At 42.2% G+C, this 25,637-nt stretch overlaps 4 protein-coding genes and 1 long non-coding RNA gene across 23 annotated transcripts; 3 read left to right on the forward strand and 2 right to left on the reverse strand.

Annotated features, from left to right (window-relative positions):
* Window positions 1–570: 570 nt before the first annotated feature.
* Liprin-alpha (PTPRF interacting protein alpha) lies at window positions 571–8,898 on the reverse strand. 3 transcript variants are annotated; one of them, XM_020954633.2, is made up of 15 exons: window positions 8,677–8,885; window positions 7,955–8,224; window positions 7,786–7,887; window positions 7,152–7,505; window positions 6,983–7,075; window positions 6,756–6,923; window positions 6,570–6,689; window positions 6,042–6,170; window positions 4,334–5,254; window positions 3,654–4,279; window positions 3,390–3,592; window positions 3,212–3,319; window positions 2,763–3,082; window positions 2,584–2,700; window positions 571–2,522 (listed from the first exon to the last, which is right to left on the reverse strand). In XM_020954633.2, the coding sequence occupies exons 2-15, from the start codon at window positions 8,201–8,203 to the stop codon at window positions 2,433–2,435; spliced, it is 3,600 nt and encodes a 1,199-aa protein (XP_020810292.1). In that variant the 5' UTR covers window positions 8,204–8,224; window positions 8,677–8,885; the 3' UTR covers window positions 571–2,432. The 3 variants fall into 3 exon arrangements, with proteins under 3 accessions (XP_020810292.1, XP_020810291.1, XP_020810293.1); XM_020954632.2 differs by having other exon boundaries at window positions 6,030–6,170; XM_020954634.2 differs by lacking the exon at window positions 6,042–6,170 and having other exon boundaries at window positions 8,677–8,898.
* Window positions 8,579–9,578, forward strand: LOC147643705 (uncharacterized). Its single transcript, XR_015271536.1, has 2 exons — window positions 8,579–9,276; window positions 9,337–9,578. It is a non-coding gene; the product is annotated as an uncharacterized LOC147643705 (long non-coding RNA).
* An 18-nt stretch (window positions 9,579–9,596) lies between these two features.
* homer (protein) lies at window positions 9,597–13,971 on the forward strand. 2 transcript variants are annotated; one of them, XM_020954977.2, is made up of 7 exons: window positions 9,597–9,836; window positions 10,358–10,646; window positions 10,720–11,159; window positions 11,218–11,296; window positions 11,365–11,637; window positions 11,962–12,096; window positions 12,156–13,971. In XM_020954977.2, exons 1-6 carry the CDS (start codon window positions 9,832–9,834, stop codon window positions 12,067–12,069), a joined length of 1,194 nt encoding a protein of 397 aa, XP_020810636.2. In that variant the 5' UTR covers window positions 9,597–9,831; the 3' UTR covers window positions 12,070–12,096; window positions 12,156–13,971. The 2 variants fall into 2 exon arrangements, with proteins under 2 accessions (XP_020810636.2, XP_086688408.1); XM_086832282.1 differs by having other exon boundaries at window positions 9,829–10,217.
* Aatf (Apoptosis antagonizing transcription factor) lies at window positions 13,970–15,826 on the reverse strand. Its single transcript, XM_020954778.2, has 2 exons — window positions 14,374–15,826; window positions 13,970–14,301 (listed from the first exon to the last, which is right to left on the reverse strand). Exons 1-2 carry the CDS (start codon window positions 15,717–15,719, stop codon window positions 14,199–14,201), a joined length of 1,449 nt encoding a protein of 482 aa, XP_020810437.1. The 5' UTR covers window positions 15,720–15,826; the 3' UTR covers window positions 13,970–14,198.
* Window positions 15,827–17,054: 1,228 nt separating this feature from the next.
* AkhR (Adipokinetic hormone receptor) lies at window positions 17,055–23,023 on the forward strand. 16 transcript variants are annotated; one of them, XM_086832293.1, is made up of 7 exons: window positions 17,055–17,632; window positions 18,728–18,978; window positions 20,311–20,583; window positions 20,752–20,851; window positions 20,956–21,444; window positions 21,514–21,860; window positions 22,558–23,023. In XM_086832293.1, the coding sequence occupies exons 2-6, from the start codon at window positions 18,836–18,838 to the stop codon at window positions 21,853–21,855; spliced, it is 1,347 nt and encodes a 448-aa protein (XP_086688419.1). In that variant the 5' UTR covers window positions 17,055–17,632; window positions 18,728–18,835; the 3' UTR covers window positions 21,856–21,860; window positions 22,558–23,023. The 16 variants fall into 16 exon arrangements, with proteins under 16 accessions (XP_086688419.1, XP_086688410.1, XP_020810145.1 ...); XM_086832284.1 differs by having other exon boundaries at window positions 21,514–21,851; XM_020954486.2 differs by having other exon boundaries at window positions 17,055–17,232; window positions 21,514–21,851.
* The last annotated feature ends 2,614 nt before the right edge of the window (window positions 23,024–25,637 follow it).

The raw sequence follows: 25,637 nt of genomic DNA on the forward strand, positions 1-25,637 counted from the left end.
GCGCTTTTAAAGCAAAGCTAGTCCCTGTCAAAGTTCAGAGGCCCCAAAACTATTTGTATTTTCCAAAACAGGAACCGAGAAAGTACACATTATAATTATAATTTAATGAATAGATATTTTAATTTTCCAATTTAGAAAACGTAACAAACCAATTTACATTTCTTAAAAAATTTTACCTCTAAAAAATTTTAATCTTTCAAAAGAAATTCCTTAAACAGATATGCAGAAATGGAAAACTATCGTAGGTAAGTGTAAGCTATTTAATATAATAATTTAATTTCAAATAAATAATTGAACGAGCTTATAACCTGAAATGATGGAACAATACGTTTGCTAACATTAACCTCGTTCTTAAGAGAGTTTAGAAACATTTTACGATAGTTTATTTTTACAAAATTTCTTTTGGCCCATTGGGTATACCCACTTTCATAGAAAAAATTGAAACAATAGTATAATTTTTTTTAATAAAGTTTTATTTGTAGTTATATTTTCTCCATTTGTTTTTTGTGGTTTGCTGTTTTCATCTTTTCAAATATATATGGTACATATAAAAAAAACCCCAAAACGGAATTTTTACCTAAGTTTCTTGTATTGTATTCCATTTTCATGAATCCTTTTTCATCTCACAATATTGTATAAATATATTTACATATGTTATGGTATTAAACTTTATATTTATGTTATGCAGTTAGTTTACTTTAGTTACGTTTGCTCTTCAGCGTTTTTCTCTGCGGAATTTTCAACAAAAGTCAACAATTAAATCAATCTCCTGCTCGAATTAACTTAGATATTCTCCATTAGTGTTTAGTAAATTTAGGTTACACATCATAAATATTTGCTTTACTCCTGGATGTACTTAGATAATGCTACAGTTACATACATAAATAAGTTTGCTGTTTAAAGTTTTAATAAGTTGGTTTACGCATTTGTTTTTTTGTTTTTAATTTCGCTAATACAGTTGAAATAATTTCATTAAGTATTTCTCGTTAGTATTGTTATAATATATATTTTAGTAGTATAAATTAATTTAAGTATATTATTTATATTTACTCATCTTGTAAATGTTTCCCTTTTTTGTTTGTTTTCTTTTTTTTTTTGTAGTTCAACTTGGAGACAAGCATTAGTTGCGATTTTGGTTTATGTTCAAATAATTAAAAACTTAAACTAAGACCCCAAACACCTAGCACTCATAGGTGCCTCGAGTGTGGGCTTGATTATATGTTGTTATGTGGCAGTTTGTGTGCTTCAACATAAATAAGGACGTTAAGTACATGCGAAATTGAAGGGGATCTCAACAGAAGAGACAGATTTCTTTTCTAAATTATTTATGTAACAACTAAGAAAGTTTGAAAAAGGTTTTCGGATTTCTATGTTTTAAAAAACAATGGATATGCTTTTGGGTTTTGGTGAATAGTTCATTAGAAATATTTAAAGGTCTTATTCGGAACTCCCTCGGGCCAATGAGCAAAGAAATTCTCTTATTAAGGGCTAAAGCAAAGGTTTAGGTTTATGATTCGCCTTTAAAGCTTTTTCAATTACTAAACGATCCATCTCGTATATATAAGTATGTAAATAGTTGATTTTAATGGGCGCTTGCGACTGCTACAACTTGACTTCCCTTTCCCTAACTTCGTTTCTAATACTTCCTTGTTAGTTACACGTATCCTTGATAATTTGTTATAATTAGATTTATTATAATATATAAATCGTATATATATATGTATATATATGCAGCTGTTACTATATATGTATGCCTGATTGTTGTGCATGTTGTTCAGTTTATAAACTCAATCGGAACGCCGTCTCTGTCTGCTACAAAAAGATCTAAACAGAAACACCATGTCATATGTATGTGTAAAGCGTATGTTAGTTTGTAAACATCAAAAATTAAAAAAAAAATACAAAATTAATATTTGATTAAAATAAAAACTGTACAAAATGCCATAAAAATTATATAACAAACAGGTTTGGTCACGAATTTGGTTCGAAGCACGCCATCGTATCTCCTTCTAAAACAAAATACTGTTAGTCTATTGCAAGCCCAATTACACTATAAAAATACAATAATAATATTATCGAAAACTGAGTAGCATCTAAAACTTGTACACGCCTGCAACTACGTATGTCCTATGAAGAGTACGTGCTATGTCTTGTATACATTGTCTCGTAATGGATTATGTGACTATGCTTGTTTTTATATTTTGTATGTATTAAATATGTGGATTAGACGTGCATCATGCTGGGGAGTCTCTTGCGTTGCGTCTTTCTTGTTGGAGTTTTTGTGGCTTGGTTGCTGTTAGCACATCTATCATTCTCTCGTTAGGAAACGTTGCCCCTGGTCTTTTTAGTTTTATTGTTGTAGGTTGCTAATGTCTGTTCTATGCTGCTCAGGTTCACTCATCCACCGATGTCGTGGGCGGACTGTAGCTGCATCAGGAGGCGTTTCGCTGCTCGTTCTCCGGCCGGCGATCTGTAGCTATCTGCAGGAGATTGTTAAACTCGGTGTCGAGTATTTGGCGAGCCTGAAATATAAATTTATTTTCATTGCTTATTTATTCTATGAAATGTTAGCCAATGGCTTACCTGAGCATTTTGTGTGGGTATTTGGAGGGCCAGGCCCATGGCATTGGCATCGAAGCCTTCATCCAGGGCCATTAGGCCCCCATGTACTCCCGATTCGAGCAAGTTATTGGCATATTCCTGTTAAAACACAATGTTTGAAGTTAAATTACATTCTCTTCTCAAGTCAGAGTAAAACTCACCTTCAATCCAATGCTGCCCACCCAACGGATGACCCTCTCGTTGCTCCACACGAGCACATCGCATAGACCGTTCTCGCTCATCTTGCGCCTGTGCTCCAGCTCTGTGCGATCGTAGTTGAGCCGCTTAAGCATTGAGATGCCGTACTGCAGGCTAGTGCGATGGAAGCTGTCTACCATTTTCAGCTGGCCGCGCAAGTCCTTTTTGGTGAGATGATCCAGCATGCGGGCGTCGACCAGACACTCCATGAAAGTTGTACGATATTGCGGCAGACCCAACCCGGGCAGCCAATAGTTACCAATCCACTCGTGATTCATGTCACCTAATGTCAAAATATAAGACAAGGGATTAATTGACAAAAGCACAGATCCCAGATTAGGGCTGTTCTAAAATAAAAATCTACACAAGATCTACAAGATCCTAAAAAAAATATAAGCATTTTAAATCTTACCAAACGCCAACGTGGTTCTCGAGGTTTGTGGCGCAGAGGGAGAGGTCAGGGACACCATTTCCTGAATGGCCAGACGCAGCTTGAGCCTGTGCAGGGGATTGCTAATGCCTATTAAATAGTAAGAATAGTTAGAGATAAAGCAAAACGAACCCGGTAACGTGGGACAAATGACACTCACCTATCTCCCTCTGTATTTCCGTATCGCTAAGTGCACTCATGATGGCCCCCGACTTGACGTTCGCGCGACATGCTGCCACATACCAGGCGGGCATGCCCACCCAAAGCTCCAGCCAGGCGACAATAGTGGGGCCGTTCCACAGCGCGAAGGGTGTACCAGCCTTCATGGCTTCGCCAAGCAAGTCATTGCGATAGTCGTGCTCCCTGAAAAGAAACGATGAAATATCAGATGATAATGTTCAGTGGACGAGCTTGAATCGCTCACTTCTTCTGCCTGCCATAGTCGACGCTGCTTATTTTGGATCCCTGAGAGCTGGCTATGCGGGGCATCATGCCGCCTGTCATACTCATGGCATCGTAGTTTGAGTCCACCTCGCTTAGTCCGATCGACAGATTGCCAATGGACATCATGCTGGGCGAGCCGTCGGGCAGCGTATCCTTCACGCCCTTGACCTTTTCCTTTTTGCTAAAGAACCGTCCCAGCGAAGACTTGATTCCCTTTTTCTTCTGCACAGCGGCAGCGGCAGCGTCTCTAGAAACACCCGAAGTCGGCGTCTGCAGCATAGACATGGAGCCCATGGTGTTGTAGTGACGCAGCGACTCTTGGCTGCCGTAACGCGAGCTGAGCGGCGACAGTCCGTAGCTGTGGCTGCTCAGCTGCATGTGGCCGCCACTGTGGTTTGGCGCCACCGGAGCATTGGGGTTGATGCCAATGGAACGCCTTCGGAGCTCCTCCTGACTGTGGGCTAGTGCCTGGGCCACACGCTCCAGGCGCATGGAGCGGGCCGTTAGGGGCGACGCAGCTCCTCCAGAACTTGAATCACCGGTGGTAGACATGCCGCCGTGGATCTCCTCGCGGGAGGCGTCGCTGGACAGCACTGGCAAGTTGAGCTGTCAGGAAAATATTTAATTAAATGTACAAAACTTTTGTTTAATTACACAAACCGTGTGATATTTCTGCATGAAATCCCGTTGGGGACTGTTGGGTGTACTCCGACCGCTCATCGGTGGACTCTGTCTATCCATGGAACGCCCGCGGGCCAGGAGATTTACATGCTCTAGGCTTCCCACCCGTGATTCCAGTTCCTCGGCCCGCGCCTCCGTCGACTGCTTTTCCTCTTGGATCAGACGAATCTCGTTGTTAATGGCATCCAACTGTTCCTGTAGCATCATGGCCAAGGTCTGGGCGTCTGTGTGACCCGAGGGGGACATCATATCCGCCGTTGCAGCGTACAGGGCATCAGAGTCATCGCAGTCAGCCGCACTGGCCACCAGCTCGTAGGCTTGCTGCTGGGCATGCGCAGCCTGTTGCAGCTTCTCCCACTCCTGCTCGGCCATGGAACGTGCCAAGGCATTCTCCTCCGTAAGCCGCTGCTTGCTCTGCCGCCGCAGCGAGTGCGTCTCAAAGCTGGCGTGCGAGGCACTGCGAGAGAAAGCGCCGCTAGGGTCCACCACACTGCTGGGCGAGAGGCTGCGGGTGAGCGCCTCTGTCTGCTGGATGTTGTAGGCAATCTCCTGCTGCAATAGCTGGCGCTTGAAATTCTCGATTTCCAGCCGAGTTTTTGACAACTCCTTCATGATTTCGCTCTTCTCATGATGCAGCTCCTCGGCCACCTTGCGCGCTTTCTCCAGCTCCTGGGTTAGAGCGTTCTTCTCGTCCAGGGCGTGCATGCGCTCCTTTAGATGCACCTGCAACCGCTCATTGGATTCCGAGAGCAGCTTGTCCACCGTAGAGGAGAGGCGTAGATTGTGCTCCTCGTTCATCTTGAGACGCTGGTTCAGTCTTACCACCTCGGCGGTCTTCTCATCCAGGTTCGTTTCCAATCCCCGGATGCGGTCTTCCGCCGAACCGTGTCTTTCTTGAGCCTGAAAATGTTTTTGAGCCAGCGAGTTTAATGAGCTTGTTCTCGAGTGTACAATAGTGGCGAATGAGAGAGGTTAGTAGTTCGGGGTTTAGTAATGAAAGCTAAATGTGAGTGATCCCTCTGTATACACATGCATGCCTTTTAAAAATCTCACTTGGAGCGTCTTTGAAAGTATTAGGGAATTTTAAGTTGTATAGAGAATAGATGTTTTAATTTGATATTGAAATAATAGATATTGAAGATGCATTTTTAGAACGTCAGATTGAACAACTAACTATATATTAAAGTAAAACAAATCAAAAAGCAATTATGTAGATCCATTTCTTAAATATTTCCCTAAAACTACTACCAAATATCACATATTTTTTATAAGTAAACGCAATGGCGAAATCAAATATTTTATACATCAATATTTAAGCAGCTCAACTTATCGGGCTTTTAATTAGTTAACAAATAAAGAGAATCTGATCATAATCAATTGTATTTTGCCTTGATGTATACAGAGGAATTGGTTTTTGGTCTGATTTTGATTCAGTTTCTGGTGCTTCATAGAGTTTAAAGAGAAAGTTAGGTGCAGTACAGAGAGAGAGGAACAGTATAGTACATAGAGTAGATTAGTTAAAGTTGTTGTTGGTGGTGGTTCTTGTAGTGGAAAGTACGCAAAAGAAAATAGCATTACATAAACAGAGTATAGAGTTGTAGGGAAGAGGATAATAACTGTTGATACTTGTCATATATGGAACCTGTCCGGCGCGCATATTAGTTCGAGTGCATACCTTGTTTCCTACCTTAGTCAATGCCTCCATGCGCGCCTTTAGCTGCTCCTCCATGTCCGGCTGCAGTTTGGCATGCTGAGCGAGCTTCTGCTCGGACAGCTCCAGCTTCTCCTCGATGGCCCCGATCTTCTCCTCGTGCAGCTGCGTCGGCATTGGTATTGTGACATTTGGTTCGGAGTTGTGGTTCGTATATTTTTATATATATTTTTTTGTTGGGCGGGTTGGTAGGTACGATTAGTTGTCGGGAGGAAAGTGGTTGCGTATGTAAATGTAATTGATTAGTCACGCTTAAGGGGAGCTTAATGAGCGAGCAGGATTACGCACGATTTAAAAGTATAGAGAGGGTCGATTTTATTCTACATCATTCAATTATTACTTTAAAAGCAATTTATAAACGTTGGAAATACTAGTACATTTTAAAGGAGCAGAAAACCTTGTATCGATTTGATAATTTTGTTTATAAAAATCGACCCTCTCGGAAATTGTGAATATCTTTCTCGCTGCCTTGACCGTAACCCAGTAATTTCTTTATTAACCCACCTTGAGCTGCGCCTCTTTGTGCCGCAGCTCCTGCTCCAATTTTTCGTTGAGATCATGCAGCGATGTGGACTCTCTCTGGGCATTTACGTAGCGCTTTTCTAGTGTGGTAATGCGCTCCTCCTAAAGAAAGATAAAACAAATTACTTAGAAACCAAAGTTAATATAAAAACATTTTTAAATTCCTACCTGATCCTCTTTTTGGGCCACATTTTCGCGCAGATCTCGCTGCAGTTTTGCACACTGGTCCTGAGCCTTGCAGTGATCTTTTTGGACTCGCGACATACTCTCCTCCAGCTCGCTGATCTTGTTGTTTAGATCAGAGACTCGTCGCTGCCATTGCGAGAGTTCAGAGGTCTTAAAAAGGGAGGCAAAAAGTTATGAAATGGTTTTTTAATGCTGTTTTCTTCTCTTACCTGCTTCTCGATGATCGTTTGCAACTCGTGGGTCTTGGCCGCGTAATCATTCAGCTCGTTCGTCTCGCCATTTACTCCACCCACACCAGCCAACTAAAAACAAACAAAACGGAGAATATAGAGAATGTGTGACCGATATGCATCAATGATTTTCTACGGGAGAGTGTACCTTCTCTTTGAGCCCGTTTTCCGCCCCTCCACCACCGGCAGCGGATGTTACACTCCCCGCGCCGGCGCCACTTCCTGCCCCAGCCGGCACCAGGCCCGCCTTGTACTGCGCCAGCTCCTCCTTGGCAGAGGCCAGCTCCTCCTCCATCACGTTGTTCTTCTCTATGGACAGGCGAAGGCGCTCGCGTACCTTCTCGTCCAGCGCCTTGTGATGCTCGAACAGAGACTTGAGGGCCTTAAGTACCTCCACTTCGCTGGAGACGCCGCTCTGGGCGGCAGCCTGACGCTTCACAACGGTCATTCGCAGCGAGCGCTCATGTCGGGAGACCAGGCACTCCAAGTGCTCCAGAAGAAGCTATGGAAATCGAATGAAATCATGAATAAGAAATAAATAATAATGTTTAACAATAAATTAAGTAATTTTACATCAGTTGAAAAGGTAGATAATTCGGTACCAATACATAAAAGGCAAAAATTGCATTTGCCAAGCTGAGTATTAGATTATTTAAAGACAGTTTTGCCTGCATTCGAAAATTCAATTGAATCCGCGTTACACAAATTATTTGTTTCGTGCTTTTTTAACAAATTTCAATAGACTCTTCATAGGGGCTTTTTATTTATCCTGCTCTGCTTACCCTTGTATTATTGCGCTCCGCCTTCAGTTCGCCGATCTCTTCGTCGCGCTCCAGCAACGTTTCCCGCGCCTGCGTCAGCTCCTTGGTGAGGGTGGCGAACTCCTAGAAGTGATTGGACAATAAGTAAAGCCGAACAGGACTCTCTATTAGATCCTGGAATCATCTTTACCTGCGGCAGGTTGGCGTTGATCTGGCGCTGCAGGCTGTCGCGTTCCTTCTCCACATCGTGCAGCTTGTTCTCCGTCTCGCCCAGCCGCTCCTGCGCCTCTCGCAGGCTGTCCATCAGCTTGTCGCGCTCGTCCAGCATGGAGACCATGAGCTGCTCGAAGTTGGCATCCTCGCCGCTGAACTGCGAGGAGCGCTGCGAGATGCTGTCCTCCGATATTGTGGGCATTACGTCGCACATCATGTTCCACATTATTTAGTTGGGGCCGCCAGACTGCGTGAGAGAGCAAGAGGGAGAGAGAGGGGAGCCATTAGATGCCCACTCACACACACACCACACCGTTCCAATTGGAATGCCCAGCATAGTGGGAGAAACATGTCTAATGGGACTTTTATCATAGGCGCCGCATTGATAACAAGTTTTCTGCACCAACACACTCGCACACATGCACGGCATACACACTCACACGCACGCCCGCACACACACACACACACAAACACACGCGCAGGTTCAGCACTTTTTCTCTTTCGCATAACTGACATATTTTTATGCTCTAGGTGTGTCGCTGGCGCATTTTGCAACAACAAATGGCCGGAAAAGCTGCCATAGGCCAGCAGGTGCGTCTACAGTACGCTTTTCGCTGCCTCCAAACGCCTTTTTTGCCTTTAAATTCGGTTATATGCGAAAAGGGCTGTTGAAAAAATCCCACTCCACCAACAACGTACCCGATCGATCTCACGGCGGCAGGGCAGCAGCAGCAACAACAAAATTTGCCGCTGACTGCCTTCGCATATGTATCCGGCGCTTTTTATTTAAATACGATTGAAATTTCAACTCCGGAGGGTTTTTTTTTCCAATTTACGATTGTACAGAGCTAGAGATGGGCGCGTGAGTTGCTCAGTTATTAGGGATGGCACTCGAGCTGCCAACTGGCGAAGAAATATTCCAAGCAGTGGTATCATTGCAGCTTTTTCCCGTCAGATTTGAATTTTTTTGAAGTGTGATTCCGGGAAAAATATGAAAACAGCAGGCAGCGGGAGTTCTTGCTTTTTGAGCAAATTTAAGAAAATGTAAATTGAACGTCTGTACAGCGACACAACCCTGGTAGAGAGGGAAAAAGTCGATGACACAATAAAGTTCAGGGCTGAGTTTAGAAATACCGGGATTCTGCCGGAAACTGCCGTTTTTATGAATTGGCTTCAGTTGCCCTGTAAATGCAGTCGAATGTCGATGTCAAGCGGGTATTCAGCCAAGTAAAGTTAATTAAAACAAAAATTCGAAATAGCACGATGCGTTGAAACGTTAAACGCTTTACTAACTATAAGGTCCTTATATTAAATTTATTTTTAATTTTACATTAGACATTAATTTACTTAAAATTTTAGGTATGGGCTGCGTTGACAAAATAAGTGCCGTTCTAACTACATTCTCCCAGCTGCCTATCTACAATTTAACAAAAAAATTTTTATCCAACTGATGATGCCGATAATATTGACGATGTATTAAATATACTATAATTCTTAATTTTTGTACATTATATATTTTATGTTAAGTATTGAACGGAGGGTTCATTATTGAAGAACATACAGCACATTGCTCAATAAAAATCAGCTTTTTTCTTAACTTATTTTCTCTGGTACTCCGCTCTTTTTTAACTTTTTTTTTCGTTGATACAGATTCCAAGCCGCAAGTGGCAACACTGCGAAAAATTGTTTATCGATATATTGATACTTTGGCATATTCTTCACATCGCTAATATCAGGCCGCAGGCGTTTGTGTTTTATTTTTTTTAAATCGAACAAATTAATCTGTTTAAGCACCTAGCATAAGGATAACCCGTTGCCATACCACTCACCAAAGCGCCGAAGCCAACGAATAAAATGGGGTAAGGTCTGCGGGCGACGGCAAACTTCTGCAAAACCAATTTTTTTGCGTGTGGGAAAAATCGACGCCGTAAAAGCTGTAATATCAGCTTGTTGTTGTTGTTGTCCTGTTGTCGTTGTTGTTGCTGGACTTCTGTGTGTAGCGGGCGGCGTAAATATGTACACACACACATCCGGACGGGCACACCTGGAACACACGCGTGGGCAGTGTGTAGGTGTGCGGGTGTGTGTGCGTTTTGCGCTTGAGACGATAAATAAACGGTAGAATTTAAAAGCAAGGCTGTCGAGAAGGCTTAAGCACATAATGCAATTTAGTCGCTTGTCGCCAGTCGCAAGCGATAACAGGAAGACATCACAGCAAAACGGACAATGTCGTTGGATAGGTAATAGATAAGCACGCCCACTCACACCCACGGCCTCCCAAAAGGCTCGCCAGGCGAACCATTTAACTACCGCACCGAAATGGAATTTTTAATTAAGCATTATTAAGCCCGTGACGTTCTATTCCCTTTATGGACCACAGCGAACAACCGATTTTCACCTGCCAGGCGCACGTCTTCCACATCGATCCGAAGACGAAGCGCACCTGGATCACGGCCAGCATGAAGGCCGTCAACGTGAGCTTTTTTTACGACAGCTCGCGGAACCTGTACCGCATCATCAGTGTAGAGGGCACCAAGGCGGTAATCAACTCAACGATCACGCCCAACATGACGTTCACACAAACCTCCCAAAAATTTGGCCAGTGGAGCGATGTGCGGGCGAACACGGTTTACGGCCTGGGATTCGCCTCTGAGGCGGAGCTGACCAAGGTAAGACGCAAGACGGTCCACAAAGGCCGCAACCATTCGTTTATCATCTTATCCTTTCGTTCCACATTCGCAGTTCGTGGAGAAATTTCAAGAGGTCAAGGAGGCCACCAAGAATGCAGCGAAGTCGGCCAACGGCTCTAACGCCGTTACGCCCACGACCTCTGCCAACACGTCGCCGATTTCCGGCCGAGCCGTGGGTGCCATGCAGAACGACAACACGGCCATCGATCCGCATACCGTGGAGCCGCCCAACATGAGCAATACCAATACTCAAAACGCCAATCCTGACAGTCCCTCACATAAACTCCTGAATACCAACGATGGCAAGCCGGACATTGGCTCGGCCACGCCCTCGCCTCAGCCAACTTCGGGAGGAACTGGCGGAGGTGGCGGTGTAACCATCTCCTCGGGCGGTAGTATTGTTGGCATGCACACGGGTCCAGGGGCAGGAGCCACAGCCGAGCAGCAGCTCAAGTACGAAAATGAACGCTTAAAAATGGCCTTGGCGCAGAGGTAAGTATTATATTATGAGTTCTTGGATCTTGATGTGGACTCCTTGGTTTCGTTGCAGCTGCGCCAATGCCAAGAAGTGGGAAATCGAACTGGCCACCTTAAAGAACAACAATATACGCCTGACCAGCGCTCTGCAGGTAAGCGATGTGATGCGATCATTGGGTTTAAAAACTATAACTAAATACACACCTGCTCTTTCTTAAAGGAATCTACGGCCAATGTGGACGAGTGGAAGCGCCAACTGCACACCTACAAAGAGGAAAACATTCGACTCAAGCGAGATATGGAGCTACTCCGAGTGGGCGGTGGTGGTGCGGGTGCTGCTGCTGGATCCGGTGGAGTCACCGAAGACGAGTTGCGTCGAGAGGTCGCCACGCTGAAGGCACGAACGGAACAACTGCAAGCGGAACTGTTGCAAAATGAACTTGAGCTTAAATCGGCAAACATGAGCCTACGTGAAAAGTGTAATGACCAGACTGTAAGTTGAGCCTTCAATCCATATATTTGTTAGAGATTTTATGAGTGGCTGAATATTTGTGGGGAGGTAGCATAGAGTTAGGAGATGGACATAGGATAGGAATCTGATTTTTTATTTGTTTATTTTTATACAATAGTAAACGAAGAGAAGTAGATAGTAAGCGAATCAAATTTTAAAGTTGACCCGTTGATGTATGTATAGAATTCGAAAAATCGAGAGTAGAACTAAAGAGCTCAGCAAAGTAAAACATAGGCAACTAAGTATCATAGCTATTTATAATTGAGTTTAAACCCTTGTAAATGAATCTATTTTTTAAATTTCCAGTTGGCCAAGCTGAGCGAGTTAAACGTCGTATTTGCCAAGCAGCTTTCCGAGTTATATGCAGTGCAGAAGGATATGGAGAATGTCATACATCCAGCCAAGTGCACTTGAGACACAGAGATTGCGGTTAAACGAAAGGTCTCTTCAGAAATGGGATAACGTAATATCATGTGACTATTACCAGCTTTCTCTTACAGGTTTCAGCGCAGGAACAGACTACAATGACAAACACTACAACGACATCGACATCCACAGGAACCACGACAAGTAAACGATATTTAAGCAACTTTCCCATGGCTGAGGCCGAGAGCACCCTCTCCAATGTCACCTCAATCCAGAGCCAGCTGCAATCGTCGCTTTATGAGACCCAGAACACGGCCCAGCTGAAAGCACTGGACAAACACTCGGCCTTGCTCCAGGAACTGCATCAGCGGCAGGCCACTCCCAGGCGCAACTCTGTCGCCGCTGAGGCGGCAGCAGCTGCTGGCTCTGGTGGGGCAAAAACTGCCACCATACTCGTTTCCAAATCAAAAACCAAAACTGGGCTGCCTCTGTTGCTGAAAAATTCCATAAACAATTAGTGAAAACTCATAAAAACGATGGATGAATAGGACAGAGAGAGAGAGAGAGTCAGCGGCGTTTTTGTAATCTTTATATTGGTAGTTTGTATACAAGGACAGGGTTAGACGAGAGCCCACGCACCTCACCACCCCTCAATTCCCCCAAAGCCTGAACCTTACTCATTTTATTACTCATTTGTGTGTTGTAACTGTAACGTTTTTTGGTAACTTCGAATCGAAATTAGAATAAACCCATGCCCAGTATTTTCGTGGCCATTTAGGAGGTCCTAATCGATTGATTCTCGTGTGCGCACTAAAGTGCAATATTTATCCACAGTATATAAATGTAATGATATTATGTGCTCTATATACACTTTCAGCAGATTGTTAATTAATTTTTAATGAGAGCTTGACAATGAATACTCCCGCAAGAAAATTTCCCAAAGAAAAATCTAAGCATTTCTATCGAACAAGCGACACGCAATTTATTTTGTAAATGTGCTCGAACTTTTTATATAGTATTTTTAGAAGGCTAAATCTTAGGCATACGAATTAAATGTTTCTTTACCTTTCGACCTGTATTTTCCCTCATTCGATTATAACTCATGCAAACCCCATCACAAGCATCCCTTATTGCAGTTATGCACTGATTTACTAGCATATTATACATAATACTTTTAAATACATAACATTATAGTATGCATAACTAACAATGACACTAACAAAACCATATGGAATACAATGGATAAAATAAATTAAATTTTATAAATGGAACAAAGTCCAAGCAAAACACGAGACTAGCAAAGTAAATTATTTAAAGGAGAACAATGACAACCAAGTCAAGTAATAGAGTAATACAACTTGAAGAATTATTATTACAAATAATATCAGTCACTGACCTTATAATATCAAGATGCATAACAAACCTATAGTTGAATTGTCATACGCAAACAATTTTTCTGCAAGCTACAAGCCCTCTCGCTAGACCAAAGTTGAGAGCGTGAAATCTAATTCGAATGTCCAAGTGCGTATAGATATAGAATGCTATGCCTGAGAATACATGTGCATACGTAAGCTGTCACTGGTTTTTGGAGCTGTTCATCTTGATATTGTACGGTCTTTGGTTAAATGATATGTATTGAATCGAATTAAAATCGCTATTCGACAGACGTCAGCTAATAATTTAAGACACAAGATACACAATCTCCCCACACCGACACCCACTAAACGAACAGTTATGCAGTGGTAATTACAAACGTTTGCGGTTATATTCAAGCCATATTGTTATGCACGCGATGCATAAATTACCCAGTTGAGAAACAAATAAGAATTAATAACGAAAATGAAATGTTGAACATACAAATTTAGAAGTTAATAAACAGAAAGTAAACCGACAGAAAATGAAAATATACATAAATAAATATATTAAATAAATTAAAGTCATCTTCGGATACACTTTTTGTCTTTCTTCTTTATTTAAGAGATAAGAGTAAACATATTCAAGAAAAACTTATGTCAACGCTTGTGCTTATGCACATTTAGTGGCAGTTTCGTTTCACTATCTTTTTTGGTCTCTTGGCGCACCGGGAAATGTCACTTTTGTCATTTTTTTCAAGAACTTTACCGAATTTATTTAAAATCGATCATATATAATAATCTATAATTACATTAATATATTTTCTAAACAAATAACGATTTGTACAACTCGGATTTGGAACTCTCCGTCCAATCGCCGACTTCATTGGGAGCCATAAAGTTGATGAGCTTATTGTGCACCACATATCTATGAGGAAATAATGAAATATATAAAATATGAGGAACGAGGAACGTTTCTAAATAAGAAATGCTTGCTTACCGCAACTTGCGACCCTTGCTGGCCCTGGTGTCCACCTTCTTCTTCATCTTTTGGCGCAGCTTCTGTAGCTCCACGAACTGTTTGGTGATCTCGCTCATGTTGGACGAGGTGCTTGCCTTGTACTCGATGAGCTCGCGTAGCTGCTGGTGGTAAAAATCGCTGTCGTCGTAGATGTGGGTCAGTCGCTTCGGAGGCTCGTTTTCCGGTTGATCCGGCTGATTACTCTTTATAGTCTGCGACTTCTCCACAAGTACTTGCCGATGGCCCAAGGCGCTTTCTATTTTCTTGATGATATCGTAGTCTTCTTGCACCGATTTGCGCTTCACACCCGCTCCGGGAGTTAGTAGTTTGGTGCGATCGTCCCACTTGAGCAGGACTTCGTTGCGATAGCTGGTCATTTGCTGAAAGTTGTTCTCCAGGCAGCCGCCAAAGCGTTTACCGGGTGGACCCGCCTCCTCTGAAGGATGCTTCCGCTTTACGGACTTCCGCATCTCGGAGTTCTGTTGATAGAGTGCACTTTGCAGGGACAAAAGTTGTTGCAGAAGCTTTGATGAGCGTTCCTGCGCCTCGTTTAGTACCGATTGAAGCTCCTCGTTTTCTGAGCCAAGTTTCTTCAGTGTGTCCGGAGCGGGCAATTGGTTAGCCTTACTGGTGAACTTCTGAGTGTTGATCCTGAGTTCGAGAAGGCGCTCCCAAATGCGCAGTTGATTTTGGACACAGAGTCCCTTTTGGATCTCAGCTTGATGGTTCGTTTTGGACATAATGTCCGAGGGCTTAATGGAATCCTCTTCCGCGTCCTCTTCCTCATCGTCGTCTTCAGTGTCTTCTTCGTCGTCGTCTTCTTCGCCATCGTCGTCATCGTCCTCATCCTCTTCGCTATCATCTTCATACCCAGCGTCTGCCAAAGCGAAAACCAAGTTCCGATTCGGGGAATCCTGAGCTAGGTCCTCATTTCCATCATCTTCCCCAATGGACTGCTGTTCGCCCTTGGCTTTTGCAGCGCTTAACTTTTGATTAAATGCTTCCAAATCAACATCTTCGTCGCTCTCCTCGTAGGGCAGCTCCTCTTCGTCGCTCTCCTCCTCCTCATCCAGCTCATTACGACTGCTGATCTTGCCCTTGTAACGATCACTCTGCTCCGACAGCAGCTTTACGTTCTGCTTACGAAAGTCTGTACTGCGGGCATCCGGAAGATCGTACTCATCCTCCTCGAAGTCAACCAGACGAGGCCCAGTGGCCACGTCGAAGTCCGAGTCCTCATCACTGTCGCTCTCGTTTGGATGAGCGATCAGTTTGCTGACCTTTTCGGCCACCGTTTGGGGCTGTTTCTTTGATTTGCGCAGCATTTCCTTAGGCTTTCATTTGTTTTTACTAATTTCAAAATTAAAAAAGATTTTACCACATGGATAGAGATGGAATAAATTCGATTTTAGCATCGAAACTATCGACTATTTTGATCGGTCGGTCGAATATCGATTCAGTTTAGATAGAATCGATGTATCGTAAACCATTTTAAAGATTCCATCACTATGAATAAAGCGGAGAAAAAGTATTGAGCGTATGAGAAAAAAAATTAAAGTACTTTCTCTTTTTAATTTATATTGTAGATTTATGAAATTTATCTGAACATAACTTATATCTTATCTATGTATTTAGTTTGAATTGATCCATTTACCTTATAATGATAAAAGTTATTTAACCCGATTCAATCAATCGTTTTATCTACCATTAAGCACCTACAGAGAAATATTAAGTCAAAGTACCAAAGAAAACTGGTGTATTAGTAAATAACTCACTTTAACGAAAATAAACATAAACAAAAAAAAAAAAAGGATTTGGATCTTAGAAAACATTAATAAAAAGGGACTGCCTACTTTTAGGCATTATGATATGACAAATGTCCAAGAGAAATCCGATAGGAGCGCCACTTCCTTTACTTTTAATTAAAAATTTAAAACATAAATTTAAAAATGAATCTGCGCATTTTGAGCTGCAGTTTTCAGTTGTTAATGCACACATGCCACACGCCCGCTCATTAGACTTGACCGCCTGCCGTGTTATCAGGTCGGCCAGGTGCATCTTGATAAGAGCGCACGCAAACTAGACAACAGCGCACGCACACACATTCGTAGCATACAAAAGCGCGCTCCTGGACGTGAACTTGAAATCCTTTGTCCTGACCCCTCATTAAATGTAATGGCCCACCGAGTGATTGAATTGCGAATCACTTGGGCGGCGTATGTTAAATTGTCAACCTTGGCCGTGGACTTGCGGCAGATGCCAGTGAACAGTCGTCGGGATCGGAGGTCTTGCAATCCGGAAAAGGATATATACTGCGCAGCGCACGGAGCACCAGGCCCGAAGCTCCAAGCAGAGCCAAGCCAAGGCAGACAGAAACGCCGATAAGGCCTATAAGTAAAACCAATTTAATTTCTTTTTCTGGGTGAGACGCGACTCACGCGGCTGGGATCGCGGTTGATAAGAGATCCGCAACATTTGGCGATCGGGCCGACCAGCTTTCGAACTTTGAGTCGCACACACGCATTGATAAACGTGAAATTTATGCGGGCGGGACCTGCGAGCACAGACACACACTCTCATAGACACACATTACGGCAATTGGGGTCGCCGCTGTTATCGCCCGTGTGTCGCACTTTTTTCGCTCTTCTTCCAGCTGGACTATCAGTTGTTGTCGAGATTTCGATTCCGCGGCATCAGCATCCCATCTCGGCCAGGCGGTTCAGTCAGTTCCTGCTCGCCGAACGGTGAGAATCGAGCCGAAAGAACCCTTGGCGGCGTCTGCTTCGTTAATGAGCTACCGTTTCATCGATAGTGATAGAACCGCGCGTGCGTGTGTGTGTGAGTGCGTGGGCGGTTTGCAGTGAGAACGCTGCATGTGAGGCGTGTGTCAAGCCGGCAGTGAGAACGCTGCATTTATGGTGTGCCAAAATATTCCAAATTTATTCAATTTTTTTCAAGTAAAAATCTTTTGAAACGGCCGTATGTATATGCAAGAACACGGTGTGGCCGCGTGTTTAGAAGAAGCGAACAAAACGGAAATCACAAAACGAAATACAAATAGAATCGAGAAATCAAGTTGTATATAGAAGAAAAGAAATTATACGGCACGTACGCGTACTCTCGTAATCATTGATTACGCCTACAATTAGTATATATACGAGCGAATCGATTAGCTGTAAGAAAAACTGGAAAATCGTACTGTAATCTAAAATCACTGAGCTGCTAAGCACTAATGTAGGTAAACTCAAGATTCTGCGAAGCTTCAAGATCAACACACATTCAAAAATTCGGTATAGACTTTTTCCAGCATTTTTGGCATTTTATTTCTGGTCCATTTGATTTCTCTTTCATTAAAAAGATATTTTGTTCAACTATAATTATTTGTTTGTTGTGAGCGCCCATTAAAATGCCAAGTTCAAAGGGCACCGAAGGCGGCGCGTCTAAACAAATAACCCGTTAAACTGTCCAACTCAAGGATTAATGAGAGAACAATGAGTACTGCCTTTCAATTGAGTGAACTCTCGCTCAATTGAGCGCAATTGATTAACAGATTAAGATTCCATCCAGCGAGAGCGTAAGATGCTCTCCACTATAATTATTTTCGTATTAATGCTGGGAGTGCCCAGCATAAGTGGAATATTTATTATCAATTGGAAATGAAAATATTCCAATTAGGTGCGAGTGTAATTAGTTCAAGGTCATAGCAAGTATTGGTACCAAGAAACCGGACAACAAACAAATGAAAACCATAACAAATCCCCAATAAACATGTTCTTGAACTCAACGAACGAACAAAAATAAAATGTGAATTATCAAATCGAGTGCGATTCTTTTAATTGAGTGAATAGCCAAGAATATTTACCAATGTGAGATGAGATGGGGGTTTCTGTTTGTGCCTCTCCTCTGATTATCTCCCGCGACTGCAATGAAATGTAGCGACATATGAGAGACAATATAAACAACAAAATACAATCGCCAGGCCCCCAAAACAAAGAGATTAATACAAGGTTCAGAAAGGTTTTCGTTATATTTCATTATAAACTTTAAGGTGCAAACTCATACTTTGGGTTTTCTTTTAGTGTCTTCTGATTGTGAAAAAAAAAAATTCTAAATTGTTAAGACATTTGAGACCTAAACATTCATATACGTTAAAATATTTATGCCGTAAGACGAAGAATATAGTTAATGCAAAACAACAAGGGAACCACTCATTCAAATTCAAAGAAGATAGAGAACAGGATATAGGGATGGGATTGATAAATTGTGATTTAATAGAATTTCTATCTAATATATAAACTATAATTCTAAAAGCTTGTCAAAATTATCCATTTAGAATAAAATCGATCTCTCTGGAACGAAATCTGTGCTTCCTATACCAACTAAACAGAAATCTGTGAGATAGAAATAATAAGTGATTGGATTTATCATTTGGATTTAAGTGATGGCCGAGGAAGGAAAAGTGCAGGAATACGATCATCGCATTCTCAGTGATTGGTCGAACGTTAACAGCACGAATGGAACCATGCACCTTTCCGAGGATATGGTATTCAACGATGGCCACCGCTTGTCCATCACAGTATACAGGTGAGTGAAACGTCACCTAAAAAAAACACCTCGCTTTATTCGCTTTATAACCTAATCAGAGTCCAGATCACCTCCCACGTTCTCATTTGAATTTTATTCATATTTTCTAGTCATATTGATAAGCTTTGGCTTTTACTATCTGTAACCTTTTCCCGAGTCTAGGCTCTATCAATTTATGTGCCGGTGTGGGTGTCGCTGCTCGTTTTTGTTTGTGAACAGGTATAAATCATGCTGGGCTCAGCATCTCTGGCTCATCCTTCTCTGCTCTCTGTCTGGCTATCTGTCTGAGATTCAATCATTTTTGCTTGGAATTTGAACGTTACAGTTCACTGGAGGGTTCAATATTTCGGAATGCCAGAGATTCACTTGATCGATTAAGAGTGAATCCCACAATTATTCAATGCGTAGAAATGGTTTTAGAAAAATCTTTCAGTTTAACAATGATTATTTATAATTGTTTTATATTTTGTTTATTTATTTTGTTTATTATCATTTTCAAGTTATAGGCTGTGACAACTTTATCTAGAACGTATAACAACTACACTTACATCGTATTAAAAAGATTATAGAGTGTGTATATATGTACCTTGCTTAATTAAACTTTCGAATATATCTCTCTTTTATGTCATCCGAAAAACACTTTTATTGAAAAATTACCATTGACCATTGAACATTTGTTTTGCAAATGGATTTTTCGATCGAATTGATAATCGATCAAAGCTAAGCCATTAATTTCAATTTAGTAAATGAATTGATACATTAGCTTATCCAGTTAATAAATTCAACATTTTCCAATGTTTTATTATTAATGAATTAAGAGTTTATCTATTTTAGAAAATAATGTTAAATATTATTACAAAGAGTTACAAAGAACATGGCATAAGGAGTTTACATTATCAAATAAATCGATACAAAATATTTTCTAGATAAATTAATTTTATAAGCTCTGCAATATTTAATAAATGTAAATGATTTGAAATCGAAAACAGTCACATTACTCCCATGACTAACAATATATACGTTTAATTTTCGGTAGTAAATTATAGCTTTTGGCATTTCCCGTAGGAAACGTACACATTTCAATCAAATCCCTACGATTGTCTACAACTGATATTAGAAAACTCTGTGACTCCATTCGTCCATCAAGTTTACCACTCCTAACTGCCATTCTTTGGCCCACTTATTGAATGACTGGCACCCACGCACTGACACCCACCACCATGGGGAAAACTTCTTTAATTTCCCATTCACCATTGTAATATCAGCCGAACCCTCCCACCTTTGCCTCCTTTAACCGCCTCAAATGGTTTTCCATTTCCATTTTCCACTCAGCATACTGTTTGTGATCTCAACAATTGGCAACTGCACCGTGCTCTATCTGCTGACCAAGCGGCGACTGCGGGGTCCCTTGCGGATTGATATCATGCTAATGCATCTGGCCATCGCCGATCTAATGGTGACGTTCCTCCTGATGCCAATGGAGATCGTGTGGGCCTGGACGGTGCAGTGGCTCTCCACCGATCTGATGTGCCGCCTCATGAGCTTCTTCCGCGTCTTCGGCCTGTACTTGTCCAGCAACGTGATGGTCTGCATATCGCTCGACAGGTGAGTCCCAGTCCCCAGTCCCCAGTCCCCAGTCCGAGTGAACGCGAGCCACTGTCGCATCGTTGTTGAGTGTCGCTAATGGACCTAATTGATAGCTAGATAAGGCGGCTCAATGTGTCAATCCCGCCTAGCTTTCTCACCGCTTGCTCCTCTCTTTCTCTCTGTCAGGTACTATGCCATACTGAAGCCTCTGCAGCGTTCCTATAACCGCGGACGTGTAATGTTGGTTTGCGCCTGGCTGGGATCTGTGGTTTGCAGCATTCCGCAGGTGAGCCCATAGACTTTCCACTAGAAAATCAAAGTTTAACTAACTATAAATAATAGTTTCAATCTTAATTTGTTGATACTAAAACAACTCCATGTCGTTTTCAGGCCTTTCTGTTCCATTTGGAGGAGCATCCCAAGGTTAAGGGCTACTTTCAGTGCGTCATATTCCATTCTTTCAAAAGCGAGTTCGACGATAAGCTATATCAGATCGCCTCCATGTGCGGGATGTATGCCTTTCCCCTGATTGTCTTCATCTACTGCTACGGTGCCATATATCTGGAGATCTACCGGAAGAGCCAACGGGTGCTTAAGGATGTGATTGCAGAGCGATTCAGGCGCTCCAACGACGATGTTCTCAGCAGGGCCAAAAAGCGCACGCTCAAGATGACGATCTCGATTGTGATCGTATTTATAGTCTGCTGGACTCCCTACTACACCATTTGCATCTGGTACTGGCTGGACAAGCCCTCGGTGGAGAAGGTCAATCCGTTGGTTCGCAAAGCGCTCTTGATATTCGCCTCAACGAACTCCTGCATGAATCCTTTGGTCTACGGCCTCTATAACATACGCGGGAGAATGAACAATAACAATCCGGTAGGTCTAAAATTACTTAATGAAGATTGGATAGACCACATCTCATATCTTATTTCTCTCATTTTGCAGTCCGTAAACAACCGCCACACATCGCTATCGAATCGCCTGGACTCGTCCAATCAGCTCATGCAGAAGCAGCTGACGAACAACTCGCTGATCAACAGCGGTCATGGCCAAGTGATGGCTGCAGCCGTGGCTGCCACCACAAAGTTGGCCCATGTTGTGGGTCTAAAGAGCGCCGCCAATTCAAACGGATCTGCTGCAGCGGTGGGAATAGTGGTGACTCTCCCACCATCCCCAATGATTGTGGCTACTGCACCAGTGGCCAGCGATGACGAGACCAACGACAATTCCAGCCTCAGTGTGGTCACCATCAGGTGCCAGGAGCAGCCCATGTTCTGCCAGAAGTAATTTCGGTCTCTACACCCTTTTCCTATCCTATCTCGCTGCTACCTATATCCATCCACATCCTCATCCTCATCCTTGCATTTATTTTTCTAAAGCTTCACCTCCTCATACGAGCTCTTTGTTTTCAATTTTCGCACAGTTGTCGGCATAAAATAAGGAATTTATGTTGTGGTCCATATGCTCATCCTTTGAGTCCGTCCTGTTGAGCAGAGAAAAGAAGAATCTTTATAATTAGTTTTCTGTAAAGGAAGGTTGCTTTACAAAACTCAGACTGTTTGGAAAAGTTTTAGCCAAAGTAAGAAAAACTTGATATTTTTAATGCAGATTTTATAACCAAAAATCTTTTAAGACTTAAATAAACAGTATTAATATCTGCTTCTCTTGAATCTAAACTGTAATGCGACAGTTTTTTACTGCTTCGTAATATCAGATTCTCTTAAATTTACTGAAAAAGGTAGTACTTACACACTCTGCATTTTATGCAATAGCCATAAAAACCCTATCTCCTTGCAGACCTGCTTTTAAGATCGATCCAGACCAAACCCTAGCTTATTTAGGTTAATGCAGAGTTACATCACCCAAATTCATGGGCATCATCTCACCCACAAGTGATGCACTTCAATGGCCATTTCCTAGCCGCACTCCATTTTATGTCAACTCATCTGAACCTCAACGAGAGCAAAGTCTAAGTGTATATACTTTCAGCTGTGGCGACTCCATCGAAATGACCAGTGTGGTTAAGTAAACAATAGCCAATAGGGCTCCGAGAGCAACTGGATCAATTAAGCGATCTGCTACTGTTCATCTGGAGATGTCGGCTTGGAACAAAGGGCGTCTAATTTGCTAACCAGCTTTGTTTGGGATTTTCATCATAAATTCTTTTGGCATTTGCATTTAGCTAACGACAAATTAAAATGTTTTCAAGACAACGAACGCGGCGCCCGGGTCAGATCAAAATTCCGAATCCAAATAGCGTTGGTTTAGGCCATCGAATGTTTGGAAAACAAAGTTATTGCTTAGGAAATACGCTTAAGACGTAATACCGCTTACTATTAGATATACTCCGGTTAGTTGGATTATTGCTTAATTTAACATAATTTATTCCTAGCAACAAAATGAAACTAAACCAAATCGAAATAAAAATATGTAAAATATTATAGAAAATAGCAAACTTGAGCGTTTGAAATTCTTATTTGGGTTGATTCTCTTCCTCATGATATAAAAATTGGTTTATTTGCTTTTGAGGTTTTGTTAAGACAGCGTTAATCATTTATGACCCTAGCCCTCCACGTTAATTATAGTTATAGACTCGTGTGTGACTGCGGATTAACTGACTGTTTAATATTATTATATGTTTTTATTAATTTATATTACGAAACCTGTTTCATTTCTTTAATAAGAGATTGTTGATTGACCTTTAACTACATTTAACTGAAGTAGAGCTTATTGTAAACAATACATACAAGTTGTCTTGAAGATTTTTGGTTTATGATATCAGTTCACAATGGAGTAGCAGATCACAATGCTATCAACTGCTTTATTGTCTTCTCCTTTTCCCCATTTCCCAGGAAGCTTAACCAACTTTACTCTCTCTATCTCTTTTGGCCAATTACTGCCATCTAGCCAATATCCCACCCACGCTCGCAGAAAGCCCAGGTGGAAGACATCTGGTCTGGTCACTGCCATTAGCCAGGTAACCCAATTAAGCGGCTAAGACATAAAATGACAATATTTCTGAGCGCAACTGAATGCCCATTTCCCCCTTATCCGACGAGTGTAGTGTTAGAAAGTGGCTCACTCTCGTTACACTGAACAACAAAGTCACGTTCCCTGGGAAAACACTCGGCAGCAGACATAAAAAGACGGAAGAATGCATGTAATCGAATCTTCAAGACCGAAAAATAAACATGTTAATAATACAATTTTATGATTAATACGAAATGAGCTGCAGAGCGGGAAGGTGGGGGATGCGATGGGATTGGACAGAGGAGATGATGTTGCTGTTGTGTTGCTGTTGCAGCGCCATCGAAAAGTGCGTGGGCCGTCTTACCTCGCATCCACTGAAGATGCCGGGAACAGCAGCGAATGCTGTGGAGGATGCTGTGATGCTTCGGATGATGATGGGGGAGCTGAGGAGGCCGTGCAGCTTATTTATAAATCACGCACATAATGAAATTTCAGCAAGTGGTCGCCGCTGTCCGAAGAGCGGCAAAATATGCAGCGCTGATGTGGGATAGCATCTCGGGTGTGTCCGAGCCGTGTGATATATGGACATCTGCATAATGCTGCTGGACCGAAACTGTCCGCTGACACGCCGGCGACATAATGACGAACAGGTCGCGGCAGTGTCGCACTCCTCCGACTCCAACTACAGTTCCAGTTCCATCGCCAACTCCAACTCCAACTCCTCTCCAAACACTAGATATTGTCGTGTTACGCATCAGTCCCGTGTCAAAAACAAAAAAGGGAAGGAGGCCACCAAAATAGGGGACACTTGTACTGCATAAGTAGCCATTAATAGGTGCCATATGCATATCATTTTGGGGTCTAGTTTTTACGAGTGGTTCGGTTGTTTTAAATGCCTGCAGAGCGTGCCGTTTATTTACGATCCTCTCATTTCAAAAGATTGTCTGCCGGCTCCATCTCCGCACCGATTTTAGGATCACGTTGATGCCGGGGATGCTGTGGAGGAGGTCTGGAAACAAGGCTGGACGCATTAACGAAAAAAGGGTTCACATGAATTCGATTTAATGGCCCCAAAGGGGGCTACAATGTAAGACTGTTTTGGAATTGAATTTCCGCATAATGGCTTTAAACAAAGTGGATATAGGACAACTCTACCATGATCTTTAAAAAGCAAATTATCCATGAAAGGGCACAGGGGTGAAGAAACTTGAAAGTAATAAAGTAATGTAACATAATATAAATTTAAGATATATAATCAATTGAAAACTACCCTAGATAATTTTAAATAGTTCCTCCTTTACAATTTGTGTCCCGACAATGGAATAGCTGGGCATTAATTAATTCATTGCATACTTTAGTGGGCATTTCCGATTCAGTAAGTAAAGCTGCTAAAGGCATTGTATACAAAATTTATTTTACTTTAATGTGTTATATTTTATCGGATATCTAATGGATTTTTATAGTTAGTTTACGATAAGTCCAATTTCCTGTCTTTACTTCCGCAATTACCCAAGCTTTCCGCCATCGATCTGGCCACTCTGACGGCCCTGTTTACGCAAATTTTGCACGTGGGCGTCTCGGCTTACTCACGCGTCAAAAGAAACACAAACGAAGACAAAACGCGCGCTGCTGCTGCGGCGTCGCTTTTCTCCAGGTAACAACAACAAGCGGCAACCAGTCAACAGCTGAGAACAAAACAAACTGCAGCCAAGGCAACAACAAGTTGTCGCTGCCTCCGACGCACAGTGGAATCATTTCATATTTGTCTCACCAAAATGAATAAATGGTAAGCGAAGTAAGGTATCACAAGCCGACATTTTGAAACCGGAAGCAACCGGAAGTCACATTTCGAAGTCACACCGGAAGTCTCCATGCTCTGAACTCAAATCCTCAAAAAATTTCCGTCATGTTTTAACAATATTTTGAATTAAAAGGTCAAAAAAATTAGGTTCTTTAGTACATATTTCAATACTTATTATATTGCATAGGTAACTGAAGCTTGATCTCATTGTATTGTGTGACCCTTGTACACAATAACTTAAAAACTACAGGACACAGAAGCCACAGAAGCTTGCTCTACCTTTTGCTCCTTTAAATTT

Source organism: Drosophila serrata, unplaced genomic scaffold, assembly GCF_035046125.1.
Source record: "Drosophila serrata isolate PLE 108 unplaced genomic scaffold, ASM3504612v1 contig_245, whole genome shotgun sequence".
NCBI lineage: Eukaryota > Metazoa > Arthropoda > Insecta > Diptera > Drosophilidae > Drosophila > Drosophila serrata.